This window comes from Amblyomma americanum, chromosome 10 (genome assembly GCF_052857255.1).
Source record: "Amblyomma americanum isolate KBUSLIRL-KWMA chromosome 10, ASM5285725v1, whole genome shotgun sequence".
Taxonomy (NCBI): domain Eukaryota; kingdom Metazoa; phylum Arthropoda; class Arachnida; order Ixodida; family Ixodidae; genus Amblyomma; species Amblyomma americanum.
In genome coordinates, this window is record NC_135506.1 from 66,500,683 (window position 1) to 66,528,669 (window position 27,987).

General features: G+C 47.5%; 1 protein-coding gene and 1 pseudogene across 2 annotated transcripts; one reads left to right on the top strand and one right to left on the bottom strand.

The window, feature by feature from the left end:
• The first annotated feature begins 231 nt into the window (after positions 1-231).
• LOC144107999 (astacin-like metalloprotease toxin 5) lies at positions 232-23,769 on the top strand. 2 transcript variants are annotated; one of them, XM_077641260.1, is made up of 6 exons: positions 232-531; positions 8,423-8,514; positions 15,165-15,237; positions 16,613-16,727; positions 19,323-19,492; positions 23,480-23,769. In XM_077641260.1, exons 1-6 carry the CDS (start codon positions 435-437, stop codon positions 23,704-23,706), a joined length of 774 nt encoding a protein of 257 aa, XP_077497386.1. In that variant the 5' UTR covers positions 232-434; the 3' UTR covers positions 23,707-23,769. The 2 variants fall into 2 exon arrangements, with proteins under 2 accessions (XP_077497386.1, XP_077497385.1); XM_077641259.1 differs by having other exon boundaries at positions 239-531; positions 19,317-19,492.
• LOC144107262 (uncharacterized) lies at positions 5,791-7,080 on the bottom strand (annotated as a pseudogene).
• Positions 23,770-27,987: the final 4,218 nt, after the last annotated feature.

Consider the following 27,987-nt stretch of genomic DNA (forward strand, 5'->3'; position numbering starts at 1 on the left):
AAACACCGAAGATGGCGAATAGCGATACGAGCGGCCGGCGACGCCGATCCATTGTGTTTTTATCGGGTGGGTTACACAGCCGGACTCAAGCAACTTTTCATGCCTAGGAAGTTTGTGGTATCTGAAAAGAAGAGTTCTGCCAGTGCTCTTTCTTGTTAGGCCATCCACGAATCAGGCGTTGAATATTTCTTCCTTCCATTGTTCAAGGCTGGAGGTGCTCACTGGGAGGGGCACCGGCTTGCGACGTAAGAGCATTTAGGCTCGAAAGTGATGATTGTGTACAGTGACCTTCTAGGAAGGTCGTCGAGAAAGACGTGGCACGTACGGGGGTTGTGGGCGTATATAGGCGCTGTGCTGAGAGACCACAGGAAAGCGAATAGGCAGGCAGTGTCGCCGAAATTGAATCCAGTTTCCAACTACGCTGAATCAGCAGTATGGTTTTCTCAGTGGCATCATGGGTTCTCGTGCTCTCTTTGACTTCACCTGCGTGGCCAGCGCCTGCACCTGCCACCACTGCACAGCCGTTGGGGAGTAAGGTGTTCTGCTATTTTGCCGTATTGAATATTTCAGCTTAGTAGAACAGCATTCGTCTCATTGATGCACTCCGGATGAACGACAATAACTCAGTGCTTCTTCATCCTTCCTTGGCTGACAAATGTTATCGTTAATCATATGGCATCCATGTCTTTCGGTGTACATTTAGATCGTTACGCTAACCTGTTGGTTAATTATTTTTAAAAAATTGCATTTTCACCTCGTTTACATACACTGCTCGTCAGAAATATCTACGATTAATTTCTGAACAACCTACGCTCCGTTTTCTCTCGTCAGGTACCATGATGTGATCGTTTCAGCGAGTTTACATAAGTTTATGCGGAAATCCTTCCATTTTCCGCCCTCACATCGACACTGAAGGGCAGTTAATAAGTTCCAGTTTGCTGATGTACAGTAGCAGTGCACGAGGATTGGTCATTAGGTATGCCTCTAACAATTTAGCAAAGTGTATCCGTCGGTTTGAAAACTCGGCAGCATGAGAGCTAGCTTTGTTTCATATTTGTTCCGCAGGAACCTTGAGAAGGCATGCGACCATGTCCGCCATTCATTTATTTTTTTCTCTTCTCGAGCGCGCAGAAGTGGGGTCGTTAGTAGTCGATGAATTTTAATGGCGCGAGGTCATCTGTGGCCAAATAGTGCCAAATCCCACGATGTCTTTCTTCAACACAGAGGGCTGTCAGCGAACTATTTTCCAAATATTTCGTCATAGGGAAGCCAAGCACCAGGCTAGGGAAATCGTGAGCTCATTGAAAATCGCGGAGCATTTTGCGGCACTGAGAATCCAACCACGCACCTTCGGCATACGAGTCACATGCTCAGACCACTAGGCCATCGCTGCGGTGGCTTTCTAGTACGTAAGGGAGCTGAGCTTCGTCACAGCGACGTCTATACCCATTGTTAATGCTCTGCTCTCAAATAAAAGCCTATATTCAAAACCGCTCTTCCATGAAGCAAGGCCCCCAATGCCCTTTATACTATTGGCCGTTTTTGTTTGACCATTAAAGGCCGATATACGAACCATGACGAATACAAATTTCTCCTCTCTTGGAGGACGGGGAAGACGTCCTTTACATTCCCCACTCTTTTTACTTTGGTTTACTTTACTTGTACTTTGCTGCTCTTTTGGGTGAGCAATGACCACAACCAGTGTTGGGATTCAGGTTCATTATCTAAACCCGTTTTTATAATTGAGAACTCAAACCTTTTCTTGCTAGCGGTGTCGAACACACTTGACACCTAGGAGGCTGCTGTATGTTGAGTAAGCAGTGTCGGACCGTGGTGCTGCGTATCACTCTGTCACAGTTATCGCTGTTTTTATCGGGCAACGTAGAAATAAAGCCTGCCCCGTGCCATCATCAGAAAAGATTCAATCGCGCTAGAATGCGGCCAGGGAAATATTTTAGTTTTACAAGCAGCTATACGTGGGTGCTGTGTATGAGCAAAACTCTGTCCGAATTTCGTAAAGTTGAATGGCGCAAGGGAACGAACACAGAAAGACACAGAGACAGAAAGAGCGCCTCTTTCTGTCTGTGTCTTCCTGTGTTCGTTCCCTTGCGCCATTCAACTTTATGATGAACCAACTAGCCCAATAGCAAGTACCTCTGTCCGAACGCGTGACTTCATTGGACCAATCCCTGGATTCACTCGCTTATAACATCGCTACTAACAGCAGCACTTCCGGCTCTCTGCGTGGAAATAGCTGCTATTATTTCCAGGACTGACGCTGACGTAAGCAGACTGAAGGAACCATCTCCTTCTTTTTCCTTTTTTTCTTGGGGGGGGGGGGTGTCGCTGACGTGGAGGGAGGCTTCAACAATTCCGTAACAAGTGGGCCCGATTTCGAACCTTCTAATAAGGTCACGACAAATGTCCTCAGCTTCTCTGTCGTCTCTGGCGAGAAACACATCGTGCGCAATTTTTCTTCGTTTTGGAACTCGGCGTAGCTCGGAAGCCCACTCTGGATAATCGGGCTTAAATCATCTCGTGCTTAATCGCAGGGTTTACGATTTGCCGCATCCTAAACTAAACAGGGCTCAGGCACTTACATCACGCTTACTACAGACTGGTAATTATCCTTGCCCACGGAGGTTGAACATGTTTTATCCGGAGACGAATACAGAGCCTTATTGCCAGGATTGTGGTGCTTTAGCCATGCTAGAACATATGCTCTGGTCTTGCGAAAGAATTGAAGACTCGGCGATCCAGGACGCGTCCAAGTGGGAGGCTGCACTTCGCAGCCCGGAACTGGATGAACAATTATGGGCTGTCCAGCAGGCTCACGACGTGGCCGTGAGGCTTGGCCTTCCGGTCCCGACGGTCCCGCTTAGTGGTTAATTATCACTACTTGAAGGACCAAATAAAGTTTTTCATCCATCCATCCTGCTGATTATGATCCTGATTGAGGTACTCCAGGCATCGGTGAGTTGTCTGAGAGCTTTTGCATGCTTTCATTAGATGGACGGGAACCGTCTTGGTTGCCTGAGCGAGCGTAGCTTGGAGGCCATCCTTGGAGGTACACTCAGTCGCCGAAAAATAGCTCAAAAATATAGATGACCTCCTCTGTTTCGGTTGAGGCCTCACTGTCGGATTCGCTGTCGCGTCTCTTCCTCTTTCCCTCCATTCTACACTCGAAAAACAGTATTTGGAAGCAGCCCAGCCAAAAAAAAAAAAGAGATCACTGTGGCTACCCGCATTGGAAGAATGCGAAAACGTTGACGCCTCCTAGACAATGGTCGCCTTTCAAATTTGGCGCCATGGTTGTTTTCTCGCTCACTTGATTGGTTTCGATTAACTCTGGTTGTACCCTCGTTTTCATCCCGGCAACCGGTTCGTGTTTTCAAATTTTCCGCCACGCAAATTAAATGGCTCCTTAATTATTCACTTTATTCACAATTATTTCACCTGAATTAAAGTTAATTGAGAATTATATACAATAATTTGACTTTTAATTCGCCTTACATCACCATTAATTGATCGTAATGTAAAATTATTTCACATTTAAATCGCATTAATTCGCCTTAATTCACAATTTATTCCCCTTTATTCAGAATTATTTCACTTTTATTTCTAGAGGCCCGTGTGCTGTGCGATGTCAGTGCACGTTAAAGAACCCCAGGCGGTCGAAATTTCCGGAGCCCTTCACTACGGTGTCTCTCATAGCCTGAGTTGCTTTGGGACGTTAAACCCCCATAAACCAAACCATTTCACTTTTATGTCGAGTTAATTCACCCTTAATCCATCTCAGTGTACCATTAATTCACAGTTAGGTCGCATTAATTCACAATTAATTCACCTTATTTCCCACAAATTCACTCTTTACACATTCTATAATCATTAATGATTGATTAGATTTCGATTCGCGGCACATTTTCCCTCGTTTTATCGCAGTATTCATTTCAGACTTTCAAATTTGGCGCCACGCGTTGACTGCGCTCACAGTTTCGGTCATGTGGTCCTATACTTCCGGCATCTTCAAATTTGGCGCCAGTTTTGTTTTGGTCCTGCCCATTTTTTTTTTTGACATTTTTTGCTCGAATTAATTAACTATTCATTCGATTACGAGAGTTTTTTTTTTTCATGGGGGGGGGGGGGGGGGCAGCATCCTCACATCATCCTCTTTCGATTACCGCCGCTCGTTTTACGCTAGCTCTTCTGAGTTGCCCACAACTGCTGCCGACACATTTTGCGGACACAACATAGCCTAGTAAAGCTTTGGCGTTGGTAAATATGTACTCACCTAGGTTCGGTCAGGCAGCGCGGTGACATTCCGGTGACGTTCCGGCCATCCGGCCCTGGCTCGTCTACGGGGAGCCAATTTTATACCCTCCAAGGCGTTTCAAGTAAAAACATAAAAAGGACGTTCTATGAGGAAGGTAATTACCGGTTTAAGACATTGTTCGACAACCGGAAGATTTCTGCTGCTATATCTATTACTGTCTGGGGCGTGTAGCAGCCGTAGTAGGCACCCTTTGTGAAAAAAGGTATATACTTGAAGGATGTGTCAGCATAGGATGCGAGTTGTACTTGAAAACAGCGAATGAAATCGCCTTAAATCGCAGGCTTCAGCTGCCTGATGATGGATGTTTCTTGCTACAAATGTTGCCAGCGGTGAAGTGTCAGGCTGTTTGTGAACGCCTTTCCTGTGTCGTTTCCGTGCCGCAAGTAAGGTCCCTCATTTGAAGGAGGCATGACGCTGTGCGTGGCTACGCTGTCAATGTCGCTGTGAACGACAATTTCAGTGTCCACTTGTAAGAAGGCTGCCACTTCCTGAAATTTGTCCGTGCTGCCCTGGTCGTCTTTGTTAGATGTAGGTACCGCTACTATGCCTAAGCCCACGCTGGGCTGCACTTTTTCATCCGCTATGGGTCCCAGGCCGCGGCGGAACTAATCGTCCTCTTACGGGTACAAGTACTTTATACGTAGCATTGCGTGAGGGTGAATACGCATTATCGGGTCCATAGTCGGCTCTTGCTTGGAGGAGGACTCCGTGTTTGAAATGTTGCTTGTAATAAGACCGGTACAGACCGCTTTCAGGGGCAGTGCACTGCGTGTAAAAAACTCGTTGCCGCCTGCGTATACCTACAGGGCCAAGGCGCAGCCAGGCGTTTTCAAAAGTGTGCTCGTAGTTTAGAATAGGCGTACCCACATGGTCCTTGAAAGGAAACTGACAAAGACGGGGGCTGGAGTCCTTTATGTGAATAAAGTCGTAGGGAAAGTTGTGCCGCGGAGCAGCCATGCTTGTAGAGACGTTCGTCGCGTCGTCACCCCGTTCTGTCTCCGAGCCCGGCGTTATTTTCAACTTTTAAGCCCCAGAAATACTTTGCGAGCGTCGTGTGGTCCGTCTCGTTGAACGGCTGAACGGATGTAGCCTTCATGGGATTGATGTCCGTGTCCATCATATAATAATATTAGGTTTTGAGGGAAAGGAAATGGCGCAGTATATGTCTCGTATATCGTTGGACACCTGAACCGTGCCGTAAAGGAAAGGATAAAAGAGGGAATGAAAGAAGAAAGGATGGAAGAGGTACCGTAGTGGAGGGCTCCGGAATAATTTCGACCGCCTGGGTATCTTTAACGTGCACTGGCATCGCACAGCGTACGGGCGCCTTATCGTTTATCCTTCATAAAAACGCAGCCACCGCGGTCGGGTTCGAACCCGGGAACTTCGGATCAGTAGTCGAGCTCCCTAACCACTGAGCCACCGCGGCGGGTCCGTGTCCATGTGCACGTTTACTCTTACGCACGCCTGTCTGTATAAACCAGCATGTCAGAGTTTACGGGCTGCACCACCGAAGAACCCATCACCCACAGAGTGCGCAGGCTGTGGGGCGTTATCTTTACGATGCTTTTGAGAGCCTTGGTGTGGCACGGCAGGTTATCAATAGTCGCTTTCGCCAGGTATAGATAGGGGCGATCAAGGGGCAGGCGCGACATGCTTGTCAAATAGTCCGGAAAGGTTTTCTCGGAATCATGCATCAGCTTCATCTTTATCATGACGTATCCCCACGTTGCGAGTATTTTACTATGATTTTACATCGTGACCTCCCCATGGTCTTTAGGAACTCGCAAAATTTGGGTAACGAGCTCGGGTGGCATTACTACCGTTACTTCCAATTCCAGCCCACTGGATGGGGTCTCTTCCCAATTCGGGGATGGAGGAGTCCGGGAGGCGCCGAATGAATTGTGTTCTAAGGATAGACAAATTTTTCTCCGCTGCTTCTCCTTGAGCAGGCTGCTTCCGTCCGCTGGACATTCCATAGACAGAGCGGCCCAAAACACACTCCTCTAGAAGATTTTCTGTGCCCGGGTGTAGCGCGCCTAACGCAGAGTGCCAGTTACCGGTGCTCGCAAAGTCTCTGAAGAATGCTTGCGCATATTCTCTGTCCGCCGAAAATATGTCCTCGTGGCTGCGTGCCCGGCTGTAGCCTTGATCGTGCTGCTGCGCAGTGCCTTATAAAAATGATCTTTAGACAGTCTGTAGACTTCTTATAGACTTTATTGCCTTCCTATTGATATATTTCTTTTTGCCTTTTCATAGTCCATAGACAAAAGTCTACTAAAAGTGTATGGCCATAAATCTATAGACTGTCTATAGGATTTGTATTGCCTATATAGACTGCTCTCTGAAGTTTGTCTATAGAGAACCTATAGACTTTATAGACAGGAGGCTATGGACAGTCTACAGGCTGTTTAAGGGAATTTTTGTGAGGGATATGCGGTCGTCCTCGTCTACTGGCCCTCCGTTTTCGGTAGGGTTCCCTGGCCCAAGGTAGCGATTACCTGGGGAGAGATTACAAGTGACACACGATAGCGATCTCGACGACAGCAGCACCTACACTGGTCTTCGAAAGTCCCCGAAATAACGCATCTATTTTTTTACCTTTGCTAGCCTAACCTAAGCACCAAAGAGGTTGTCTTCCGTGGTGTCGCTGTAAAATGCGAAGCAAATAACGCATCCATTTTTTCCTTTGCTAACCTAACCTAACCTAACCTAAGCACCAACGAGGTTGTCGTCGGTGGTGTCATAGCAAAATAGTAGATAAGCAGCATGACAAGTAAATAGTAGATAAGGAGCATGAAGCGTGGAAAGGGGTGGAATACCATGTTGTTTGATAAGGCGGAGATACGATAAATTTCGGGATCTATCGGGTCAACGTCCCCGATCGCGCTCACATATTCAGCATTTTTCATTCAAGAAAAAAGCTCCCGTATATTGTGCATTTTTATGGTTTTTAAGGGTCAAAAGTAACACTGGGATCTTTGTTTGCATAAAAATGCAGTGCATTCTGCAATAGCTCACATTTTTCCCGCGCCGTTCATACAGCTTACTGGTTAGTATACTTGACCTAGGTAGACAGCAACCTTAACAGTTTATTCCAAACTTTCTACCGACGGCTGCGCGTGCAGTTGCGGACAGAATAATATATACTGCGCTTCGGCTTTCCAATTCCACCCTGACGTTTTGTAACGGGAGAAAAAAGTCTGCTGCCATTCTGACGCAATGAACCAACTTCGTTTAGTTGCACAAGTATAAAACACCCAATATATAAAGAAGGTGAGCGTTATACATATTTTTTTTTTGCGATCGTATGCTTATGGTGCCGTATCTTATACTGTCATTCAGTAAAAAAGTAATGCTGTCGAAGCACATGGCTCCCTGCAGCGGTTATTTCAGTGATTTTAGTTCATTCAGCAGCTTTCTTGAATCGAGGTATTACTAATTAGCTAAAGCAGGAATAAAATGGAACTTATGACCTGGCTTCACTTGTATCATATTGAAACATGGATGTCAATGGCAATAAGTAAAGCCTGAAAATACCATTTTCTGCTCGGAAGTGTTCCTACTAGAATGCAGCTCTTCGGAAGGGCAGAAACAATCTGCGGCGCAGCCGTGTTTTTACTGCTTAAAAATGTTATTCTTGGCTACGCTTAAGGTTCTGATGGAATTAGTGAAACCATATGTTGCAAGGCGTGGCTTAAACCCAGAGACGCAGGAAGTCATTCGTTGCCTTCTTGCCTGCTATTTCCGAGAATGCCAGGAGTTATGGGAAACTCAAAAGTGCATTTTAAAAGAAAATTAAAAAAACAGTGAGACTGGAAATTCACTAACGTATTACCGCAGACCACTTTTGCAGCTATTGCCTTGGTCACAAAATCTTCAAAAAGTCTTAAGGCGCGGGAACGTTTGCCAACAATTCATATAAATGGGCTCAGAAATCTGGAGGTTGTTGCTATTAAATAACGCCATTAACAAGGCGCTGAAATTTGAGGCCAAGAATTTCTAGGTGGCGTAGAAGCAGTTTCTTCATTTTAAATTTACTCGTAGTGCGCCTGTTTTTTGGGGTGACTCCTGGCTCCCTTTACGCAGGCGTCCCCTTTTCGTCTCCTGGAGATCGTCTCCTTGAGACGGAGGGGCTTTTCGAAGGAGACATCCTGCTGCCCAAAGGCCACTCCGAGGATGTAAGTCACCTCTTTACAAACTAAATGAAGTAGAAACTATATCCAGAGCACTGTCGGCGTGGAAGTAATTAGTACAGTCTGAATTTAGGACGCAGATGAAGGTCTAGACAGTCTAGAAGGGGTCTAGACATTGAATCTGGAAGTTTCTATTCTGCAAGAAAAAGACGACAAACACATACGTGGGAACAAAAACTTCTTTCCCTTTGTCTGCATTCGAAATAGAAGTTTATTTTGTGTAAGAAACAGATAGCATGTAGGCAGGCAAAAACATAAATATCAAGGCGTGCTTGAATTCAACTGTATGCTAGAAATCAGCGTACTGTGCGATGTTAGTGCACGATAAAGAACCACAGGTGATCGAAATTATCTGAAACTCTCCACTATGGCGTCTCTTGTAGCCTGAGTATGCTTTGGGGCGTTAAAGTCAATCAAACAACATCAAACATATATTAGCTTTCGCATATGCATCTTCAATTACTATGAAAATTGAATTTCTGTAAGTCGCATATGAAAGGTAACCAGAAAGAAGCACCAATATCTCGCCGTTTTCGTATTTAAAATGAAGAATTTGTTTTTGTAAGACTGAGGTGACACAGCCATGTGACACAGCCAGCCGACGACGGCGGACGACTACGACGCGAAAGCCAGGGACGGGCGACTAACAGCTATCGCTGTAAAAGAGAAAGAAATAAACATTTATTAGGGATCCGCGAGGAGGTGATTGGAGCGGGAATATCTTCTAGTTGACATTCAAATACCTTAACATTCAGAACGTAAATTTCTTTTCAATAAAACAGATAACGCGAAGCCATTGACCTTAGATTTCTAGTAGAGGGGCACACACGCGGGAACACACAGCAAAATCAAGAGTTAGTGTTATACCGTTAATCGCCAGCTGATTTTCTTCATCCGAGAATGAAACATTGCCCAAAGCGGTGCACCAGTTCTCAACCCTGCTCTGCCACCCCGTGGCCTGCTGGCATTTAATTGCCTAGGTTGGCACTAGAAAGTCCACATCAGAGTGGAAGGAAAACTTCAAATTTTATGTTAGCATTCCTTTCTCAAGAAGAAATGTTATATATTTGAAGGCGATATGTGCAAAGCGTCAAAAGTATTGTGGGAATCTTGCCTCGACAGACTGTCAGTACTACTCAATTTCACGATGAGGAGAAAGCAAAACTTGCAGGTTTAGTCTACTGGAAATATGTCAAGTGCGATGGCTTCTGCAAGGCAGCAAAACTCTGTAGGCCTCTTACCCCACGCCGCTTTTGAAACGTTTTACGAATAACTGCTGCTACTCACCTAATCCATCCGTTTGGATAACAAATTTGACCAGGCCAAAAATTCAGTATGAGCTCTAAGGTAGACTGTATCCTAGAGTACTGGATAGATCTCAACCATTTTGGGGCTCTTCAGCGCGCTCTGAGATCTTATTGTAGAAGGATGTTTGTATTGGGCGTGCTTAGAAATATGGCCCCAAGCAGCACAGAGTAAACCGTAGTTATGACTGCTGTCAGTGGAGCGTGTTTTATGGCCACCATAACCAGTTACGTCAATTCATTCTGACATTATCTCCTTACAAAGCTCGGCGCACGCATTCACATTTTGGTGTTCAAATCGCGCAAAACCGCTGTACGATTACTTTGTCATATATGTTTATCGATACACGCACTCAAAGTGACCCAGGCCACAAAGTCCCCCGACTGGACGCATTAACCCGAACCCGTAGTGCACAGTGTACCGGAAGGAAATAAAACACTAGTGCTTTGTGCTAATTTTGCTATCAAGGAGGAAAGCCGTGCTAGTTGGTGTGTCATCATTAATTAAAAGGATGGCGCATATAACTAGAACAGAGACATAGAAGAAGACAGGACGAGCGCTAAACATCAACTGAGGATTTACTGCGACAGAAAGGTACATAAACGCACTTCGGTGTGCATGCGCACACTGCGTTGTAACGATACATGGACAGTCTAGTCAAAATGTGGAAAACTGTTCCTGAGGTACATTTTTTTTCTTTTTTGAGCAAGGCAAGTGAATTCGTGTTAACACAGCTATCACCTTCCCTGTTAATGTGACAGGCCTCATAAATCTCACGGCGTAACCTTGTGCCTCCCCTACCTAGCACACACGTGGCATCAAACGCCGCCACGCACCCGCACCGCTTACAATGCTTGGCCAGATGGCCGCCACCCGCCAATGAATCCACCAGCGTGCGGTGCTCTCGTAGTCGTTCGTTTAGGCAGCGTCCAGACTGCCCCACGTAGCATCTACAGCAGCAGAGGGGTACGCGGTATACGACGCCAGCAATGCAAGGTGCAAACCTGCATTCGTGGTTTATAGGGCAGACCGGTGTTTTCTTTTCATTGACGGCATTGCACATGCGCACCAGCTTTTCGGGGCCAGTGAACATAACGTCCACACCGCAATTCCTTCCAACATTTCTCAGCCGGTGCGATAACTGGTGCGCGTACGGCATAGTTGTACGCCTCAGCCATTATTTTGGTTTTCTGCATGTTAATTTTTAGACCCACCCTTCTACTCGGCCTGTCTAACTCATTGATCATGATTTGCAGTTCATTTCCTGAGTGACTCAGCAAGGCAATTTCATCAGCAAATCGCTGATTATTTAGGTATTCTCCGTTAACTCTTATCCCAAACCGTTCCCAATTCAGACCTCGGAATACCTCCTGTAAACAGGCGGCGAATAGCATTGGCGAGATCGCGTCTCCTTGCCTGACGCCCTTTCTTAATGGAATTTTATTCCAATAAGAAAGAGAAATTTGCAGCAGTCTCCAACTGAATAGAGCACTAAAGAAGGTTAGGGAGAAAACAAGCAGCAAACACAAATTAACTTACGTTGACTGCGAACTGTTTAAAATAGTTGTCAGTCGGTTTGCACGGCACCCCGCCGTTTCCACAGCAAAATTGAGCGCTCCCGTTCTTCTTTGATTGCGGTGTAACTACGACAGCCGATCTTTATAGAATAATTTTGTCAACATAAGCGCTATCTTAAAGGCGGTGTATTCGTGTGGTTGCTACAGCTGTTTAACCGCTGTGCATCTGTGCATCTTTTTAACTTCGAACAATTTAAAGATGCGTTCAGTTATTTGCAAATAAAACCAAGGAATGTAAATATTGTAACTGTTACTGACAGGAACACAAACAGTGCAGAGCTTCTCAGACGTATGGTCGCGTGAGCACGACCTGTAGCAGAAGTCTGATTGTACGTGATCTTTCTATGTGGCATGTGTCGAGTAAAAATCTGTCGGTAGAGAGGGCACGTGTGAGTTCACGACTTGCTCAAATTTTGTTCCGCATTGTAATACTCACGTGCACCTGATCTCTGATTTGTCCATCCCCGCGGAAGTAGGCCGTGGTCAGGCGATGGTACTGCAGATGAGAGCAGAGAGAAATGCCAGATGGAAACAGGAGGTATAATACTCCCTCTACCGCCTTCTTCCCTATGGCATGTGTTCCTTTGACGTAAATGGCGAAAAAAAATCATGACTGCGCAGCCGTAGTCAACGGCACCAATGTACGGCAGAGTTGGGGCATGATTGCCCCGAGCAGAGACATTCATGGAAGATTTTTCTGGGCAGTATTATTGCCGCTAGCAATGCATGCGCTTTCAGTCAACCCTTCTGATTGCTCTAAAAAGCCGCACTTTTGCGTCGCAAAAGGACCCATTCGTCGTGTGCTGAATCCTATTCACGCGCAAATACTTGACCTTAATAGGACAAGCGGACTCCCCGGAATGTACCACATGTGGCGTGCTAGAGACTATAGAACATGTTTTAGGGGCGTGTCCAGCGTATGCACGTGAAAGACTCATACTCGCATCTGCTCTGAAGCCTATGGACACATCGCTTTTCTCTGAGGATTTGATCCTCGGCGCTTGGCCAGATAGTTTTAGAAATGTGAAGGCAACGCGAGCGCTCTCACGCCTTTTGAGCGACACGGACCTTGTCTCGCGTTTGTGATGTCAGAAAGTGTGCCTTGTTTTTTTTTTTTTAGTTTTTCATCTGCCTCCTCCCATCATCATCGTCCCCCATCGTGACCTTCTTTTATCTCCTCTTCCTGTCCCCCAGAGCAGAGTAGCAGGCCAGATATTTATTTTTCAGGCCAACCTCTCTGCCTTTCTTATCAATAAACCCTCTCTCTCTCCTATTCTGACCCTGGGTGCGCCTGTAGCGCCCTCTCTTGGGTGGCGCCGGGAACCCGGATAGCGCACGCCACCCGACGAAGAAAATAAAGACGGCACGTGGCCGTGGCTGGTGCAACCACGGCTCGCAGTTCTGTTCTGGTGTCGGTTCGCAGCAGTGGTCTTGCTCCTTCGCTCCTGGTGCGTTAAAAGGACACTGAGGAAAAATTGAAGTTGGCTTGTATGGGTAGAATACCAGCTCCTGATCACAAAAATGCCACTCTTACTGAAAACAAAGCTCTTGTAAGAAAGAAAATAGCAAGGACCAAAATACAGGTATCGCCACCACAAGCCAATCTCGCAAGTACAAGCGTGGTGACGTCTTAGGACAAGAGATGCCACGTAGGAGGAATTTTCCTTCCTACATGCAGTCGCGAATCTCTGAGGCTGACAAAGGAAGGTTCCGTGGTTAAACATTGAAGTAAGTTTTGTTTTAAAAACGATAGTGCACTTTTATCACACAAAGAAGGCAGACAAAAGACAACCTGAATGTTGGAAGCAAAGAAAACCGATGCTTGGCGGCACCACAGGCGGCCAGGAAAGTTTCGATTTTTCATGGTGCTTCTTGTCTATGAGCTTTGCGTGCCCCATGGTTTTGTTTTTGACGCGCCTCGATTTACAAGCGCCGAACAGCAGAGGAACTCTAAGTGCCGCTTCAAGTGCTAGTTAAACTTTGAAGGAGCTTGTTAAGGCTGGTCAGATGATCACCACGGTCGATGAAAAACTATGATGGCACCATGGTCGGTGATCGTACAAGGCAGCACTTGTGTCTTCGCACGCTCGCCCGGTGAAACATTCCCGGCTGTGCCAGTCAACTTCAAACTACTTAACGGAAATCGTTTATTAGGGACGGGAGACAAGGTACAAGGCAGTTCAGAAAAATTGCTGATCGCCTAGCTCTGTTAGGCCAGGATGTACCTAGCGAAAGCGCGGAGATTTCTGCATCAGAAGAGTGCATTCACTAGATGCGCCTTTATTGATGGTTGTAAATTGTGCCGTCGTGGCGGAGTGGTAGCGTCTCCGCCTCAAATGCCAAATGCCCTGGTTCAATTCCGAGCCTCGTCGCAGGATTTTTTTTTTTATGCAGTGAGTGAGCGGGGAGTTTCAATGCCTCCCATAGATGCCGCCACCGAATACGTTGGCTAGCGGTTAAGCGCAGGCTCTGTTAAGGCGCGTTTATGCTCCGCCGTAACGCGCGCGCGCGCGCGCTGCACGGCGACGTCACGTCGGCCAAAGCGAGACCCTCTATACTCTAACTGCGCTTGACCGCCGACGCGTTCGGCGGCTTCGGCGCACTCTGACCGCAGTGGCGGCGACTTGGAGCATGTCCCTATTTCGCGCCGAGTGCGCCAGCCGCCGCCGGCCCGGCCAGACTGATTCGGCTCCGCAGCGAGGTGCGCGTTGTGACGTAATTTAATAGCTTCGGCAGTTGGGCGGAGCTGTTCTTTTCGAGCTCTCGGCTAATTTAATCCATTCACAGTACACATCTGAAGGTGGGCGAGGGGCGAGAGAGTGGGCGAGAGAGCACGATCCAGTGGACCCGTTGGATCTATCGGAATTAAGCCGTTGAATCGTCGTGCGCCGGCTTTAGTTTCAAGCCGCCAACTTTAAATGCGACCGCCCTTGAGCACCCATCCGCTTTTTCTGGAAAAAAATAAATAACTTGGCCCTTCCGCGCCGTTCAAGGAATCACAATCCGTTGGCCCCAAAGCCCCGGCCAGCCTCCGATGGGCGCAAAGCAGCCGACCTTGTCCTGGCCCCTCGCGACTTTCCGCACCGGGGTTATGATATTTAGTTTGCAACGGCTGCTCACAGTGGAAGGGGGAAACGACCCGTCGGCGCCTAACCCAACCATGCTCCCTCTAAAGCATCGCACGCTCTGTGGGGCTGAGGTCGCTGAAATGCAGGCCGAAGTTTTTGCGAGAACTACGTCGTCGGGTTCGGGAACGGGATCCATCGTAACGCTGGCAAGACGCTGGTGCAAACGTAAACGAAGCGACGGTAGCGACCCCCGATAGATGCCTTCAACGTGCGGCGGCGGTAGCTTTCATTTCGGCAGCTGCTAGACCGCACCGCTAGTCGCCAGAAATCAGAGAGTCTGCGTTTACGTCACGTATCACGTCACTCCGTCCTATGACGTCATAAGAGTTCTCGAGTTTGAATCGGAGTGACGGGAAAATCTTTTTCAACTTCCTTCCAATCCAAATTTCTTTTAAATAAATGCACCTTTCGCTCCTGGACAAGCGGCAACAGAGCCATGAAATGCCGAACTATCAGATTTTGCTAACAAAAAAACTCTGAGAGGGTTCTGCTCAGTGTCCCTTTAAGCCTACACGTCTGACTGTAACAACGTCGGGACAGCTGAGAAAACTGATCACGACCACTCCCCCAAACACCATGTAATGTTATCTGAAATAAATTGATTGATTGATTGACTTTTCTGCAGAGGGGTGTGGTGACCAAAGATGTGCGGCTGTGGCCTAAAGGTGTCATTCCTTATGTCATCAAACCCAGGACTGGTGAGTGTTATTCGAGTTTCAGAGCTCTTTGAATATTTGCATCAAATGTATCTTTGATGTCGGTAATCATCGAATTGGCAGTAGGAGCTCTTGGCTAGTTGGCTGCCCAACGATGCTAATAGCTTTTTGCATTTTTGAGCCATCTATTCGTCGTGCTAAAAACATGCGCAAAATTATCCTCTTAGTGCGTCAAATTTACTGTGCACACTAAAATAAATAAAATATGAAATAATTCATTTTGGACGTGGATGAACACAGATACCCGGAAGCCGCTGCACGAATTAGGAATAAACGGTTTTGGGGGGCAATCAGTCAACTTCAAAATGCGGAAACTTCAGTTACACACATTTCATGCGGAAAATAAATAACTGACAAGCCTTTAAGGAGACATGCCCTTTAGGCAGCAGGCATATCATTCAACAGAAAAGTAGAGAAAACGGAAAATTAGAAAGCATCACTCGATGGAAAGTTTAAAATGACAAACTTCTGCCGTCCCTTGTCTACTCAATAGCTAACGAGGGCCTCGATTTTGGCAGTCTTGATGCCATGGGTATCATAAGAGGGTTATCGCACAGCTTCCGCCCTCACCGTTCGATCACATTTCACGTGACACTCGCGGTAATATAGGAGGCACTACGTCCGCCGCTACGGACGAGGGTGGCGCTGCTAAACACTCTCAAGATTAGGTTGCACTACACATAAATACCCCCGAAAGCAGACATTTGAACAGCCGTCACCGTAGCTCAGGTGGTAGAGCACCGGACGCGATATTCGTAGGTCGTGGGTTTGAGCCTCACCGGAGGCATGTGGTTTTCTTCTGCTTTTTAGTCAGTTAACTTTAAATATTTACTCTATTATTACACAAATTAAAAAAAATTCTATGACCCTTGGTTTCGGTGACAGTTGGCTTCGGTCATGAATCGCCAGCTTGAAATGTGAAAAAAAAATTGGTCCCCCTCCGTCAGATAATTTATGAGATTGCCAACGACTGATACTTTTTGATCTAATGGGCATTGCTCTAGGTCGTCGTGTAATTATTTTCCTCATTTGTGACTTTTAATTAAAACTTTTGCGTGGTGCGCATCAAATTGCACTGTACGTGTCATTTTTCCGCCACCGTTTGTGTTCACTATATTCTGTCAATGTGCGAGACTTCTTTGAACTGCATGAGAAGTAGTATTTCCTTTTCTATCTGGTTTTGCATGCAGAACAGGATTTCTGTTGAGTAGTTCTAGTCGCATGCAAGCAGACGCCTTTCGTCACGCTTGCTTGAGTTTTTTTATATTAAATAAATTATAAATTTGCGGATAATGATGTGGAGAACCGCTTTCGAAGTAACCAGCGTCCCTACCTTTTATACATCTTTTTTCCACAGCTGGAGACATAAAGAAGATCCGGGATGGAATGACATCGATTGAGGCCTTGAGCTGCTTACGCTTTGTGGAGCGTACTACAGAGGACGACTACATTTTCATTGATTTTTCCAAAGGGTAAGAACGATTTCCGACTACTGTTGGTCGCTCGGGAAAAGCAGTGAGCACCATTAATATAGACGAGCACTTGGCGCATGCAGAAAAACAGACATGAACGCCGACTCTACTAAACACATTCTAAAAACGAATAATCCTATGTGGGAGTAAAAAGGTAGTATGCTGTCCTCTATAGTACTTCCTTTTAGTGGCAGGGTATGTTGCCCAAGTTCTAGAGCAGATTTTGTTCGCTAAGTTTATAAAACGCTTACTTCTGGCAATGGAGGTATACTCCCACTGCAAAGCCCAGTAACTTGATGCAGTTAGCAGTGGGAGGAGGCTATTAAAACGCGGCACCGGAGGTCTTGAGGTGAGCAAACGTATTAGGTTCAAACCTGGATTAAAATTTTCGTAACTGCTTGAACTTCCCATGTTTTGAAGAGGGAATTTGTTTTAATTGCCGACCATAAGTATTCCGTATCTTTAGTGATTAAAATATACCCCAGGTCTTGCGCAGCCTACCCTGCCCCGTGAAGAGGAGTACGCTAGAGGACGGCTTACTCTCTTTTTACTCCTTTCATGTTTATAGTGTGAGAGCCCGGGACAAGCGAGAGCTCCACCAGTCTATAGAGCACCAGACGGGTGGCATGACGACGTAATCCGATTAATCATAAGGCCTGTCAGCACGTTCCCTCTTCCCAAGACAAGGCTGACAGGTGCATTTCTTTTCACGGCCGTGCGGACAGATGGCGCGTCGACAAACACCTGTCGGCAAGCAGAGGGGTTAAAGAGAGAAAGCGGGGAGAAATGTGTTCTGGACGTCATATCACTGGGATTACAGGAGTAAATGAGGGCGCTCAGGAGCCCGACTAAGGTAGGCTGGGGCTACACGGGACTTTTAAATTAAGTAGTGCACAATTCCTGCACACCAGAATAAACAGGGTAATTTAGTTGCGGCTGTTGGTAAAGCACTTTCGAGATTTTGAGGCACTGCTTATAGGGCAGCCGCATTAGCAAAACTAATGTGAGCCTGATTCAGCACGCGTGACTCAAAGGTAAAACAGGTACAGGCTGTGGAGGGCGCGACTTTGACGCCTGAAATGGGTTGTTTTCATTATACACAACACGGACTACGCAAGGCCAAAGCGAAAATTAATCTCCTATCTTGATCAACGATCACCTGCATATTTCCCTGTTAAAAATTCGGCAGCCACAGAGGCGCTGTTGATCTTATCGTTGTGAAGCCATAAACTCTGGTCTCGCTTCAGTCTGAACACTAATTGCATTGGTAGCGCTCCCAGCGGTGGGCCTTGTGCTGGCCAGATTGCTATTCCCACGCGACCAAGCATTATTGCAACTTCCACCTGCCCCTGTGGGTAGTTTGCTCACTGTCCGGTGGGCAGGTTGTGATGACGCCGCAAGGTCACGTGACCTAGGTGGCCCACCTGCATTCTATAGGTTGCTCTCTGGGGACCACCTACCAGAGCCGTGCCCGTGATTTATCGCTCACAACGCCGACGCCGGATTCTCTTAACGCTCGCGTGTTGAGATGCAGTTTAATCAGAGCCGAAGACATTAGAAGGCGATACATGTAAAGCGAAAGGCAAAATCTCTCTGCTATAACGACTTCGCGCATCAGTTCGTACCAGAACTAATCCATTTTTCGACATTGTGTTAACGGCTCAGGGACGGCTAAGGAGGTTCTTAATGAACGGTGTGTGATGGGAAGCTTCGGCTACCTAAAAACAGGGCGAGTTTTTCAGACAACAGAACAGGTACCAAGATACGCACTAAATGGGCAGAAAGAGGCGTGTTGATTTTGACGCAAACAGAAGCACCTTTACACACGCTCGTGCACCAGCCGCGTTCACAGCAATCAAGCGTTTATTTCTTTTTGCGCTTTTCGCTGTACCCTTAGAGTGCAGATATCCATAACCCTTCGTAGCACATGACAGACAGGACCCGCCTGTTATTTTTTATAAGACGGGTTTTGCCTGTTTTATTCATTTTTGCCCAACTACTTGGTCTTCCAGGACAGAAGTGTGTTCGTAAGAAAAACAAAAAATAACTAATTTCTAGTGGTCTGCTGAGACAGTGACTTAATTTCAATAAATTAGCCCCGTAAGCCCAGCTTTCTCGGGCAAAAGTTTCGAAAATTGGAAAATTGTAAGACACTGCTGTGGAAATATTTCAGGTATTGGTTCATTATTCTCATATGTAGCAAAGACTTTCTTTTAAAGTGTTTCCAGCTATCACATCGAAGAGTTAAGACTGGCATAGAAAACCAATGGGGAACGCTTTTTACAATAGAAAAAACGTGAATAGAACAAAATATACAAGACTGTCGTCGGGTGATCTGTAGATATATTGATTGTTATAGTGAAATCCTACATTATATGAAAAATTGCTTTCGTAAGTGGTTTCCTCGCTCAAAAATGGTTTTGTTCAGAATTTCTGGGTGTGACGCAAGACGACGACATGTGGAGGACAGATGATGTTCGAGACGCACATGGGCTCATGTGCCTCCTCTTGCTCATTGCCTTGTCATGTGTTTTTCTAAAATATTGCAATCATGTCGCGGAATCTCGCCTAAATTGCCATATTGCCCAGCTGCAGTTCCTTTATCGGCCGCCAGGGAGGGAAGCAAGTACTGTCCCTGGAAAAAGGTTGCCTCGCCAAGGCTACAGTGATGCACGAGTTGCTACACGCTGCTGGTTTCTACCACGAGCACTCGCGCTCCGACAGGGACGACTACGTGGTGATCTTCCCGGAAAACGTGAAGGAAGGTGCACAGTTATTCACAACAACTTTTGAGGAATAGTGGCATACCGAATTTCCACAGCCATTTAGAGCCAGAAAACGGCTTCGGTTGCTGCAGCGAGAGTTATTTAATGAGAGAATCGCCGCTGTGGCTATAATATAGCGTATCTTTGAGAGCAAAGAGAGAGACGTCAGTTCAATGGGTAAGTTACCGCATAATTTAATTTATAACCTCCTACTTTCCTCTCTAGCAGTCAGATAGATTGAAGGAATTTATTGTTGCATTACATACCTCCCGCACCTCGTAGGCTCTGGAAAAAAATGCTTGTAAATCTTTTAAGTGGCCTCGTCAGGAAGCTAGCGGTGATCTTAGTTGTTAGCCCTAAGCTGTACTTGCCATATGTGTACCCTTGAACGCAGTCATTACATGCGGGCTCCAAACTGTTCGCTGTGACCTAAGGGTTTCCTTGTTTCAGCTCCAGGGTCATTTCTTGCAGATCTATAAGGAAACGCCCTTACCATCAAAAATTGCGCCCACGACTGCTCTATTCCGTACGGTGGTCAAGGCAATAAAGAAGTGCTTCGTGCATTTAAAGCAGTTATCCCGGACACTTATAGACTGCGGCAGGTAGTTCTTGATGACGACTATCGGGACCCGCGCAGTGAACAGTGGCGACCACGTAAGAGCATTCAGCTCAAATGGTACCTGGATTATGATTTCGAGTTTGCGCGTGTTTGTAGATGCGAAAAAGAATGATACTAGGAAAGTGCTTCAGGTGTAAAAAAAAAATCTGTATCTGCTTCCTAAAGCCAGTACTTAGCAAGAGCTGTTGTTAACTGCCTTCTCGTATGAGTGGCATCAATGTTGGTCAGATGGTTAGTGGAATCCATCAAGGTAAAGTGGATTATAAATAAGGTAGTAAATACTGACGGCCTGCCCCCAAGCACAGCTTTACGGCTACAAAGGAAAGCTATACAGCTTCCGCAAAAACTTGGTAGTTAAAGAAAAATTCGCCTTGGTACGGCGTTGAAACCCGGGACCACAGCTTCGCCATCAATACAGCTCAAATGTTCGCTGTTTTAGTACCGAAGCACCACTTAGCCGGGTCAAACCCAACAAAGAATCTTGCGTGAAGCCTTGGAGCAACTACGGTAAGCTTGCGTTGTTGTTGTTGTTGTTGTTAGCCTATCAAAAGATGGCACATACCCGTACTGGGAGATCGGCCAAGAATCGGGTGGCTGTTCACCTGAACTCAGTTAATAAAAAGGAAAAGCACGTGGGAGCGCAGCACCGGTGAATTCTTTCTCATGAACAGAAAAGGGATGAGAGTATTGATTTCAAAATTATAAGAATAATAATAAAGAGAGGGATTAAATAATAATGATTAAGTCAAAACGTAACAATTGATAGAAAAGAAAAGTTTGGAACACTTAGCAAGGCAGTCGGTGAGATTGTATCAGGAAATTTAGAACAGCGGTACAAACAGATCTGTGGCTGAACCCAAATGTGGTGGCGCCAAATGATAGCAAGAGCGGGCTGCTCAAACTAATGCCAAGATGCAAGGGCTCCTCCAGCAACCTTTTATGCGTTGCATATTGCAATCACTCAGTTCAGCCCTTGGGCGCGGCCGGGCAGCCACCAAACCACGTGACGTGACGTCACGACAGCCGGAGGAAAAGCTGGGCCCCAACTCGCGCGGTCGCGCGCGGCCGCAGCCACCACCTGACTCCCGCTCCTCCCGCTAGGGGCGCTGCGCCGGCACGTGACGTCACGGAGGAAAAGCTGGGCCCCAACTGGCGCGGTTGCGCGCGGCCGCAGCCACCACCTGACTCCCGCTCCTCTCGCTAGGGGCGCTGCGCTATGATTGACGTCACGGCATATGTATAAAAGAGCTGCGCTCCTTCGCCGGGACAGTCTTATACCCCTGTCACACGGGCATTTCGAGGGCCCTCGAACCGATAGTCTATCGACTCAAAGGCGATCGAGCGCTGCTACACGGGCAGTTTCAATGGCGATCGAGTCAATAGCCTATCGAGTCAACGGAGCAGCACGGAACTCCATCGAGATATGCAACGCATTCTTGGCTTAACCAAGCTAAGCCTGGCCATTTTTCTCAGAGAGTTGAATCGGCGACAATACAGCTAAAAATGTTCTATAGATTCAGGCTCACGGCAAAATGCACAAAGGAGAGAAAGCGCCAAACCCGACTTGTGTAAATAGAAATTTAGAGGGGGGATGCGGCAGCGCAGCCTCGTCAGTGATACTTCAAGCTGCCGAGAGCAACAAATTTGCCTGTTTCAATAACATTTAAGGTGCTCATAATCCGCCGATGTTAAAAGTGTTGTGTCTTGCGTGCTTAAAAACGCACGTCGCCGAAATCTAGGTGCTGTAATATAGGCTGCAGCCGGGATGATTGGCAACACGGGACCGCTGAGGGAAGCCTTTGCGAGATTGTCAGCATTCTCATTTACTGTCACACTGTTGTGACCGGGAACCCATACTAAATGAACAAGGCTCAAATGCGGAGGAAGTAGGGATAAGAAAGTTTGTTTGGAGGGGCGTGGCGCAATCTGCAGGCAATGGGAGGATGCTCGGGTAAGTTCGGAGGGGCGCCAGCTGCAGCCAATGGAGGGCGTCGCTTCAGCTGCCGCCGAGTGGAGAGGGGGTTGTGGGGATTAAGAGCGATAAGACGCGGTTGCTGCACGTACATGCGGATGCCACAAAGAAGAGGCAAAGAATGAACGCATGCTTTAATAATAATTAAAAATAGGTTTTTGTGGAAAGAAAATGGCGCAGTACCTGCCTCATATACAGGTGGACACCTTAAACGCGCCGTAAGGTAAGGGATAGAGGAGGGAGTGAAAGAAGAAAAAATTGCCGTAGTGGAGGGCTCTGGAATAATTTCGACCACCTGGTGATCTTGAACGTGCACAGACATCGCACAGAACACGGGCGCCTTAGCGTTTTTCCTCCATAAAAACGCAGCCGCCGTGGTAGGGTTCGAACCCGGGTACTCCGAACCCGACCGCGGCGGCTGCGTTTTTAGTTCGCCCATCTATTCGGTGTAACTACGTTAAAGCTCTACCACTTTTAAGGCGAAAGACTTCCTTGCCTCATCGGTGTGAGCAAGACCTGTCCGCAGTAAACCTGTACAAGAAGTGGCCGCTCCACTTGTCAATCAAATAAAATGAAAGGAAAAGAAATTACAACGAGGATGGGATTCGAACCCACGCGGGCAGAGCCCCATGAATTAGCAGTCCATCGCCTTGGTTACTCGTCTACCTGGTCCTTTTTTATTTATTGCATGAAAATAGTGCCGTAACGAAGAATCTATGCATGCTTAAGCCACAAAACACCAGGCCGCCACACCCCGGCACGACCCCACCTTCCAAAACACCGAAAGTCTGGGAGGTAGACAAATGCATCCGGATAGTGGAGCCAGCTAGGCGGCTTTCCCAGGGCAGCATATACTCCCCGCACCAAAGCGCATTGCTCACGAAAAACACTAGGCCACCTAGTCCGACGAAACGAGGGTGTTTTAGAAGGCATATGTCATAACTTGAAACCGGATGTAGCGAACACATCGCGTATAACGAAAGTGTAATATGTCGTAACTTGAAACCAGATATAAAGAAGGTTTAGTATGTCGTAACTTAAAACAGGATAAAACGAAGGTGTAGTACGTCGTAACTTGAAACCGAAACTAAATCGAGAAGCGTGAGGCGATCGTGTTCAGCCAGAGAACTCAACAGGACTACACAGGCTTTCGCCTTGATGCGCGTAAGGTTACTGAAGTGTTCCCCTGATTTTTTTTTAAATCACTTATGTTAGCTATTTTCAAAGAAGACGGCACTTTGCCATTGTTCTCAAAAGCGTACGTTTGGAACATTTTGTATTCGTGCGTAGCTACCGTTGCTACAGGGACTGGTTCGACACAGTACAATTGACTTTCATGCTTACTCCTGCGTTTCTCCACTGAAATATTACTGCATTTCTCTACTCGAACTTCCAGGCAAAATGCGCAACTTTAACAAGCGGAAGCCTTCTGAAAACCGACTGCTGACGCCTTTTGACCTGGAGTCTGTGATGCTCTACGGGTCCGAGACGTTCTCCCGCGCGCCAGGGCTGGCAACCATACTTACCAAGGACGGAAAACGTTTGCCTGAGACCCACGACAAGAAGAGTCTCAGCGCCAGCGACACCCGTCGTATCCGTATGCTGTACAAGTGCCGCAATTAATATTGCTAACATGGCGTGAGGAACGTTTAATAAACACACGCATTCGTGTCCGCAATTACAAGGCGAGAGTACTGCAGGAATTTGTGCGCCTTTTGTCTTCTAACATTGCAATCATCTAAAACCCAAGGGCAACCGCAGAAGCGGAGGCTCAGGGCTTCGTGTAGGTCCCTCGGTCTCCCTTAAGCGGTCCTTGCTTAATGTTGCTGAAGACATTAGCATATGTGGATCCCCATGTGAAATTCACCTACTCCGAGTAAATAACTTATAGCTGAATTTTTTTTTCTCTCTTCACGCGGGAATCGTATCCTTGGCAACGCAGTGCATCATTTTACGCGCCCGTGCTTCAGAAAGACATTCGTTGAAAAAAAAAAATTCATGCACTCTGTGTTGGTGCCTTTGAGAAATAAATGAACAAATAATCCCTGCCGTCGACGATGCACTGTTGGCATACATCGTCACTTTGCCCTTTCACGACGAAGGAAAAACCTGGATGTGAGTGAGTGAGGGAGTGAGTGAGTGAGTGAGTGTGAGTGAGTGAGTGAGTGAGTGAGTGAGTGAGTGAGTGAGTGAGTGAGTGAAAAAAATCTTTATTGTCCAACAGAATGAGACCACCTCATCCAGACCTCCCCTGTCTCATACCCTCAGTTGAGGGAGGAGGATCAGGAGAGATCCGGCCGCATGGGGTAGTCGCGTCAGATGCTGGCCAGGATCTCTTGTATCCCGGCGGCCTCTTCAGCCAGTCGGACGGCGGTGAGTTGGAGCTCAGGGTCCGTGCTCCGGAGCAAGGTCTCCCAGGCGTCTCTACTATTAATGTTCTTTGCCCTGCCTGGGGATTGGCTACACTCTCATATTATGTGGTCGAGGGTCCCTCTCGCCCCGCACTTCTTGCATTTATCGTCCTCTATTTCTGGAATGATGTTAGCTTAGAATTGGGTGTGGGTAGACATCTGTTTGTAGACGCCTCCACGCCACCGCCTGTTGATTGTTGAGTGCTTTGCTAGGTGGGGGAAAGTACCTAAGATGTTGTCTATAATATTCTCTAACTTCCTGACAGGAGATTAGTCTTCCTTCTCTCCCGTGATCTGCGAACGGTGGCCCGTCTTGTGCAGCTCGGTGGTAGAGATCTCGAGCTACCTCGTGGGCCACCTCGTTGCCACGGACAGATTCGTGCGCGGGGGTTCAGATTATATTGATTGTTCTATTCAATGTCGCTTGTCTTAAAATTTTGGCGGCGAGGGGAGAAACTCTCCCTCTACTAAAATTTTGGACTGCAGCTTTGCTGTCGCTTATGACGTATTTAGCTTTGGAACCGACGCAAGCTAGTGCTATTGCGACCTCCTCCGCCGTCTCGGTGTTTGTCCCTAGGATAGTTGCAACCGTGATGGGGCTACCCGCTCCGTTCACTACCGCGACAGTCGCGTACTGACTATGTCTATCGCCCGCTGCGTCTACGCAGGCGACCTCCTCCCGAGGCTTGTCACCGTAGATGCGTTCTATCCCCTCTACCCGCTTTTGTCTTCTTTCCTTGTTTATTTCTGGGTGCATGTTCTTGGGTAAGGGGGGAATCCTGAGATTGCTCCTAATCTCCATGTCTATATCCTCCCTCTGTCTAGCTCCCCTGTCTGTTTGGAGTCCAACTTTGGCTAGTGTGGCTCTTCCCGCATGTGTTGTGCTCAGTCTCTCTAGCTGTGATGTCTGGACTGCTTCTGCGAGCTCTGTAAGCGTGTTGTGTATGCCCAGTGCTAGGAGTTTTTCTGAGGATGTGCACATGGGCAGGCCTAGAGTCTCTCTAGCTGTGATGTCTGGACTGCTTCTGCGAGCTCTGTAAGCGTGTTGTGTATGCCCAGTGCTAGGAGTTTTTCTGAGGATGTGCACATGGGCAGGCCTAGAGTCTCTCTAGCTGTGATGTCTGGACTGCTTCTGCGAGCTCTGTAAGCGTGTTGTGTATGCCCCGTGCTAGGAGTTTTTCTGAGGATGTGCACATGGGCAGGCCTAGAGTCTCTCTAGCTGTGATGTCTGGACTGCTTCTGCGAGCTCTGTAAGCGTGTTATGTATGCCCAGTGCTAGGAGTTTTTCTGAGGATGTGCACATGGGCAGGCCTAGAGTCTCTCTAGCTGTGATGTCTAGACTGCTTCTGCGAGCTCTGTAAGCGTGTTGTGTATGCCCAGTGCTAGGAGTTTTTCTGAGGATGTGCACATGGGCAGGCCTAGAGTCTCTCTAGCTGGGATGTCTGGACTGCTTCTGCGAGCTCTGTAAGCGTGTTGTGTATGCCCAGTGCTAGGAGTTTTTCTGAGGATGTGCACATGGGCAGGCCTAGAGTCTCTCTAGCTGTGATGTCTGGACTGCTTCTGCGAGCTCTGTAAGCGTGTTGTGTATGCCCAGTGCTAGGAGTTTTTCTGAGGATGTGCACATGGGCAGGCCTAGAGTCTCTCTAGCTGTGATGTCTGGACTGCTTCTGCGAGCTCTGTAAGCGTGTTGTGTATGCCCAGTGCTAGGAGTTTTTCTGAGGATATGCACATGGGCAGGCCTAGAGTCTCTCTACCTGTGATGTCTGGACTGCTCCTGCGAGCTCTGTAAGCGTGTTATGTATGCCGAGTGCTAGGAGTTTTTCTGAGGATGTGCACATGGGCAGGCCTAGAGTCTCTCTAGCTGTGATGTCTGGACTGCTTCAGCGAGCTCTGTAAGCGTGTTAAGTATGCCCAGTGCTAGGAGTTTTTCTGAGGATGTGCACATGGGCAGGCCTAGAGTCTCTCTAGCTGTGATGTCTGGACTGCTTCTGCGAGCTATGTAAGCGTGTTATGTATGCCGAGTGCTAGGAGTTTTTCTGAGGATGTGCACATGGGCAGGCATAGAGTCTCTCTAGCTGTGATGTCTGGACTGCTTCTGCGAGCTCTGTAAGCGTGTTGTGTATGCCCAGTGCTAGGAGTTTTTCTGAAAATGTGCACATGGGCAGGCCTAGAGTCTCTCTAGCTGTGATGTCTGGACTGCTTCTGCGAGCTCTGTAAGCGTGTTGTGTATGCCCCGTGCTAGGAGTTTTTCTGAGGATGTGCACATGGGCAGGCCTAGAGTCTCTCTAGCTGTGATGTCTGGACTGCTTCTGCGAGCTCTGTAAGCGTGTTATGTATGCCCAGTGCTAGGAGTTTTTCTGAGGATGTGCACATGGGCAGGCCTAGAGTCTCTCTAGCTGTGATGTCTAGACTGCTTCTGCGAGCTCTGTAAGCGTGTTGTGTATGCCCAGTGCTAGGAGTTTTTCTGAGGATGTGCACATGGGCAGGCCTAGAGTCTCTCTAGCTGGGATGTTTGGACTGCTTCTGCGAGCTCTGTAAGCGTGTTGTGTATGCCCAGTGCTAGGAGTTTTTCTGAGGATGTGCACATGGGCAGGCCTAGAGTCTCTCTAGCTGTGATGTCTGGACTGCTTCTGCGAGCTCTGTAAGCGTGTTGTGTATGCCCAGTGCTAGGAGTTTTTCTGAGGATGTCCACATGGGCAGGCCTAGAGTCTCTCTAGCTGTGATGTCTGGACTGCTTCTGCGAGCTCTGTAAGCGTGTTGTGTATGCCCAGTGCTAGGAGTTTTTCTGAGGATATGCACATGGGCAGGCCTAGAGTCTCTCTACCTGTGATGTCTGGACTGCTCCTGCGAGCTCTGTAAGCGTGTTATGTATGCCGAGTGCTAGGAGTTTTTCTGAGGATGTGCACATGGGCAGGCCTAGAGTCTCTCTAGCTGTGATGTCTGGACTGCTTCTGCGAGCTCTGTAAGCGTGTTAAGTATGCCCAGTGCTAGGAGTTTTTCTGAGGATGTGCACATGGGCAGGCCTAGAGTCTCTCTAGCTGTGATGTCTGGACTGCTTCTGCGAGCTTTGTAAGCGTGTTATGTATGCCGAGTGCTAGGAGTTTTTCTGAGGATGTGCACATGGGCAGGCCTAGAGTCTCTCTAGCTGTGATGTCTGGACTGCTTCTGCGAGCTCTGTAAGCGTGTTGTGTATGCCCAGTGCTAGGAGTTTTTCTGACGATGTGCACATGGGCAGGCCTGGAGTCTCTCTAGCTGTGATGTCTGGACTGCTTCTGCGAGCTCTGTAAGCGTGTTGTGTATGCCCAGTGCTAGGAGTTTTTCTGAGGATGTGCACATGGGCAGGCCTAGAGTCTTTCTAGCTGTGATGTCTGGACTGCTTCTGCGAGCTCTGTAAGCGTGTTAAGTATGCCCAGTGCTAGGAGTTTTTCTGAGGATGTGCACATGGGCAGGCCTAGAGTCTCTCTAGCTGTGATGTCTGGACTGCTTCTGCGAG

What these genes read in the sequence shown, in the direction of transcription:
- LOC144107999 (XM_077641259.1), top strand. Translation starts at nt 435, where the DNA reads ATGGTTTTCTCAGTGGCATCATGGGTTCTCGTGCTCTCTTTGACTTCA. An exon ending in TTCATTGATTTTTCCAAAGG is followed by an intron (nt 16,728 to 19,316) that starts GTAAGAACGATT and finishes CATATTGCCCAG; the next exon opens with CTGCAGTTCCTTTATCGGCC. An exon ending in CCCGGAAAACGTGAAGGAAG is followed by an intron (nt 19,493 to 23,479) that starts GTGCACAGTTAT and finishes TCGAACTTCCAG; the next exon opens with GCAAAATGCGCAACTTTAAC.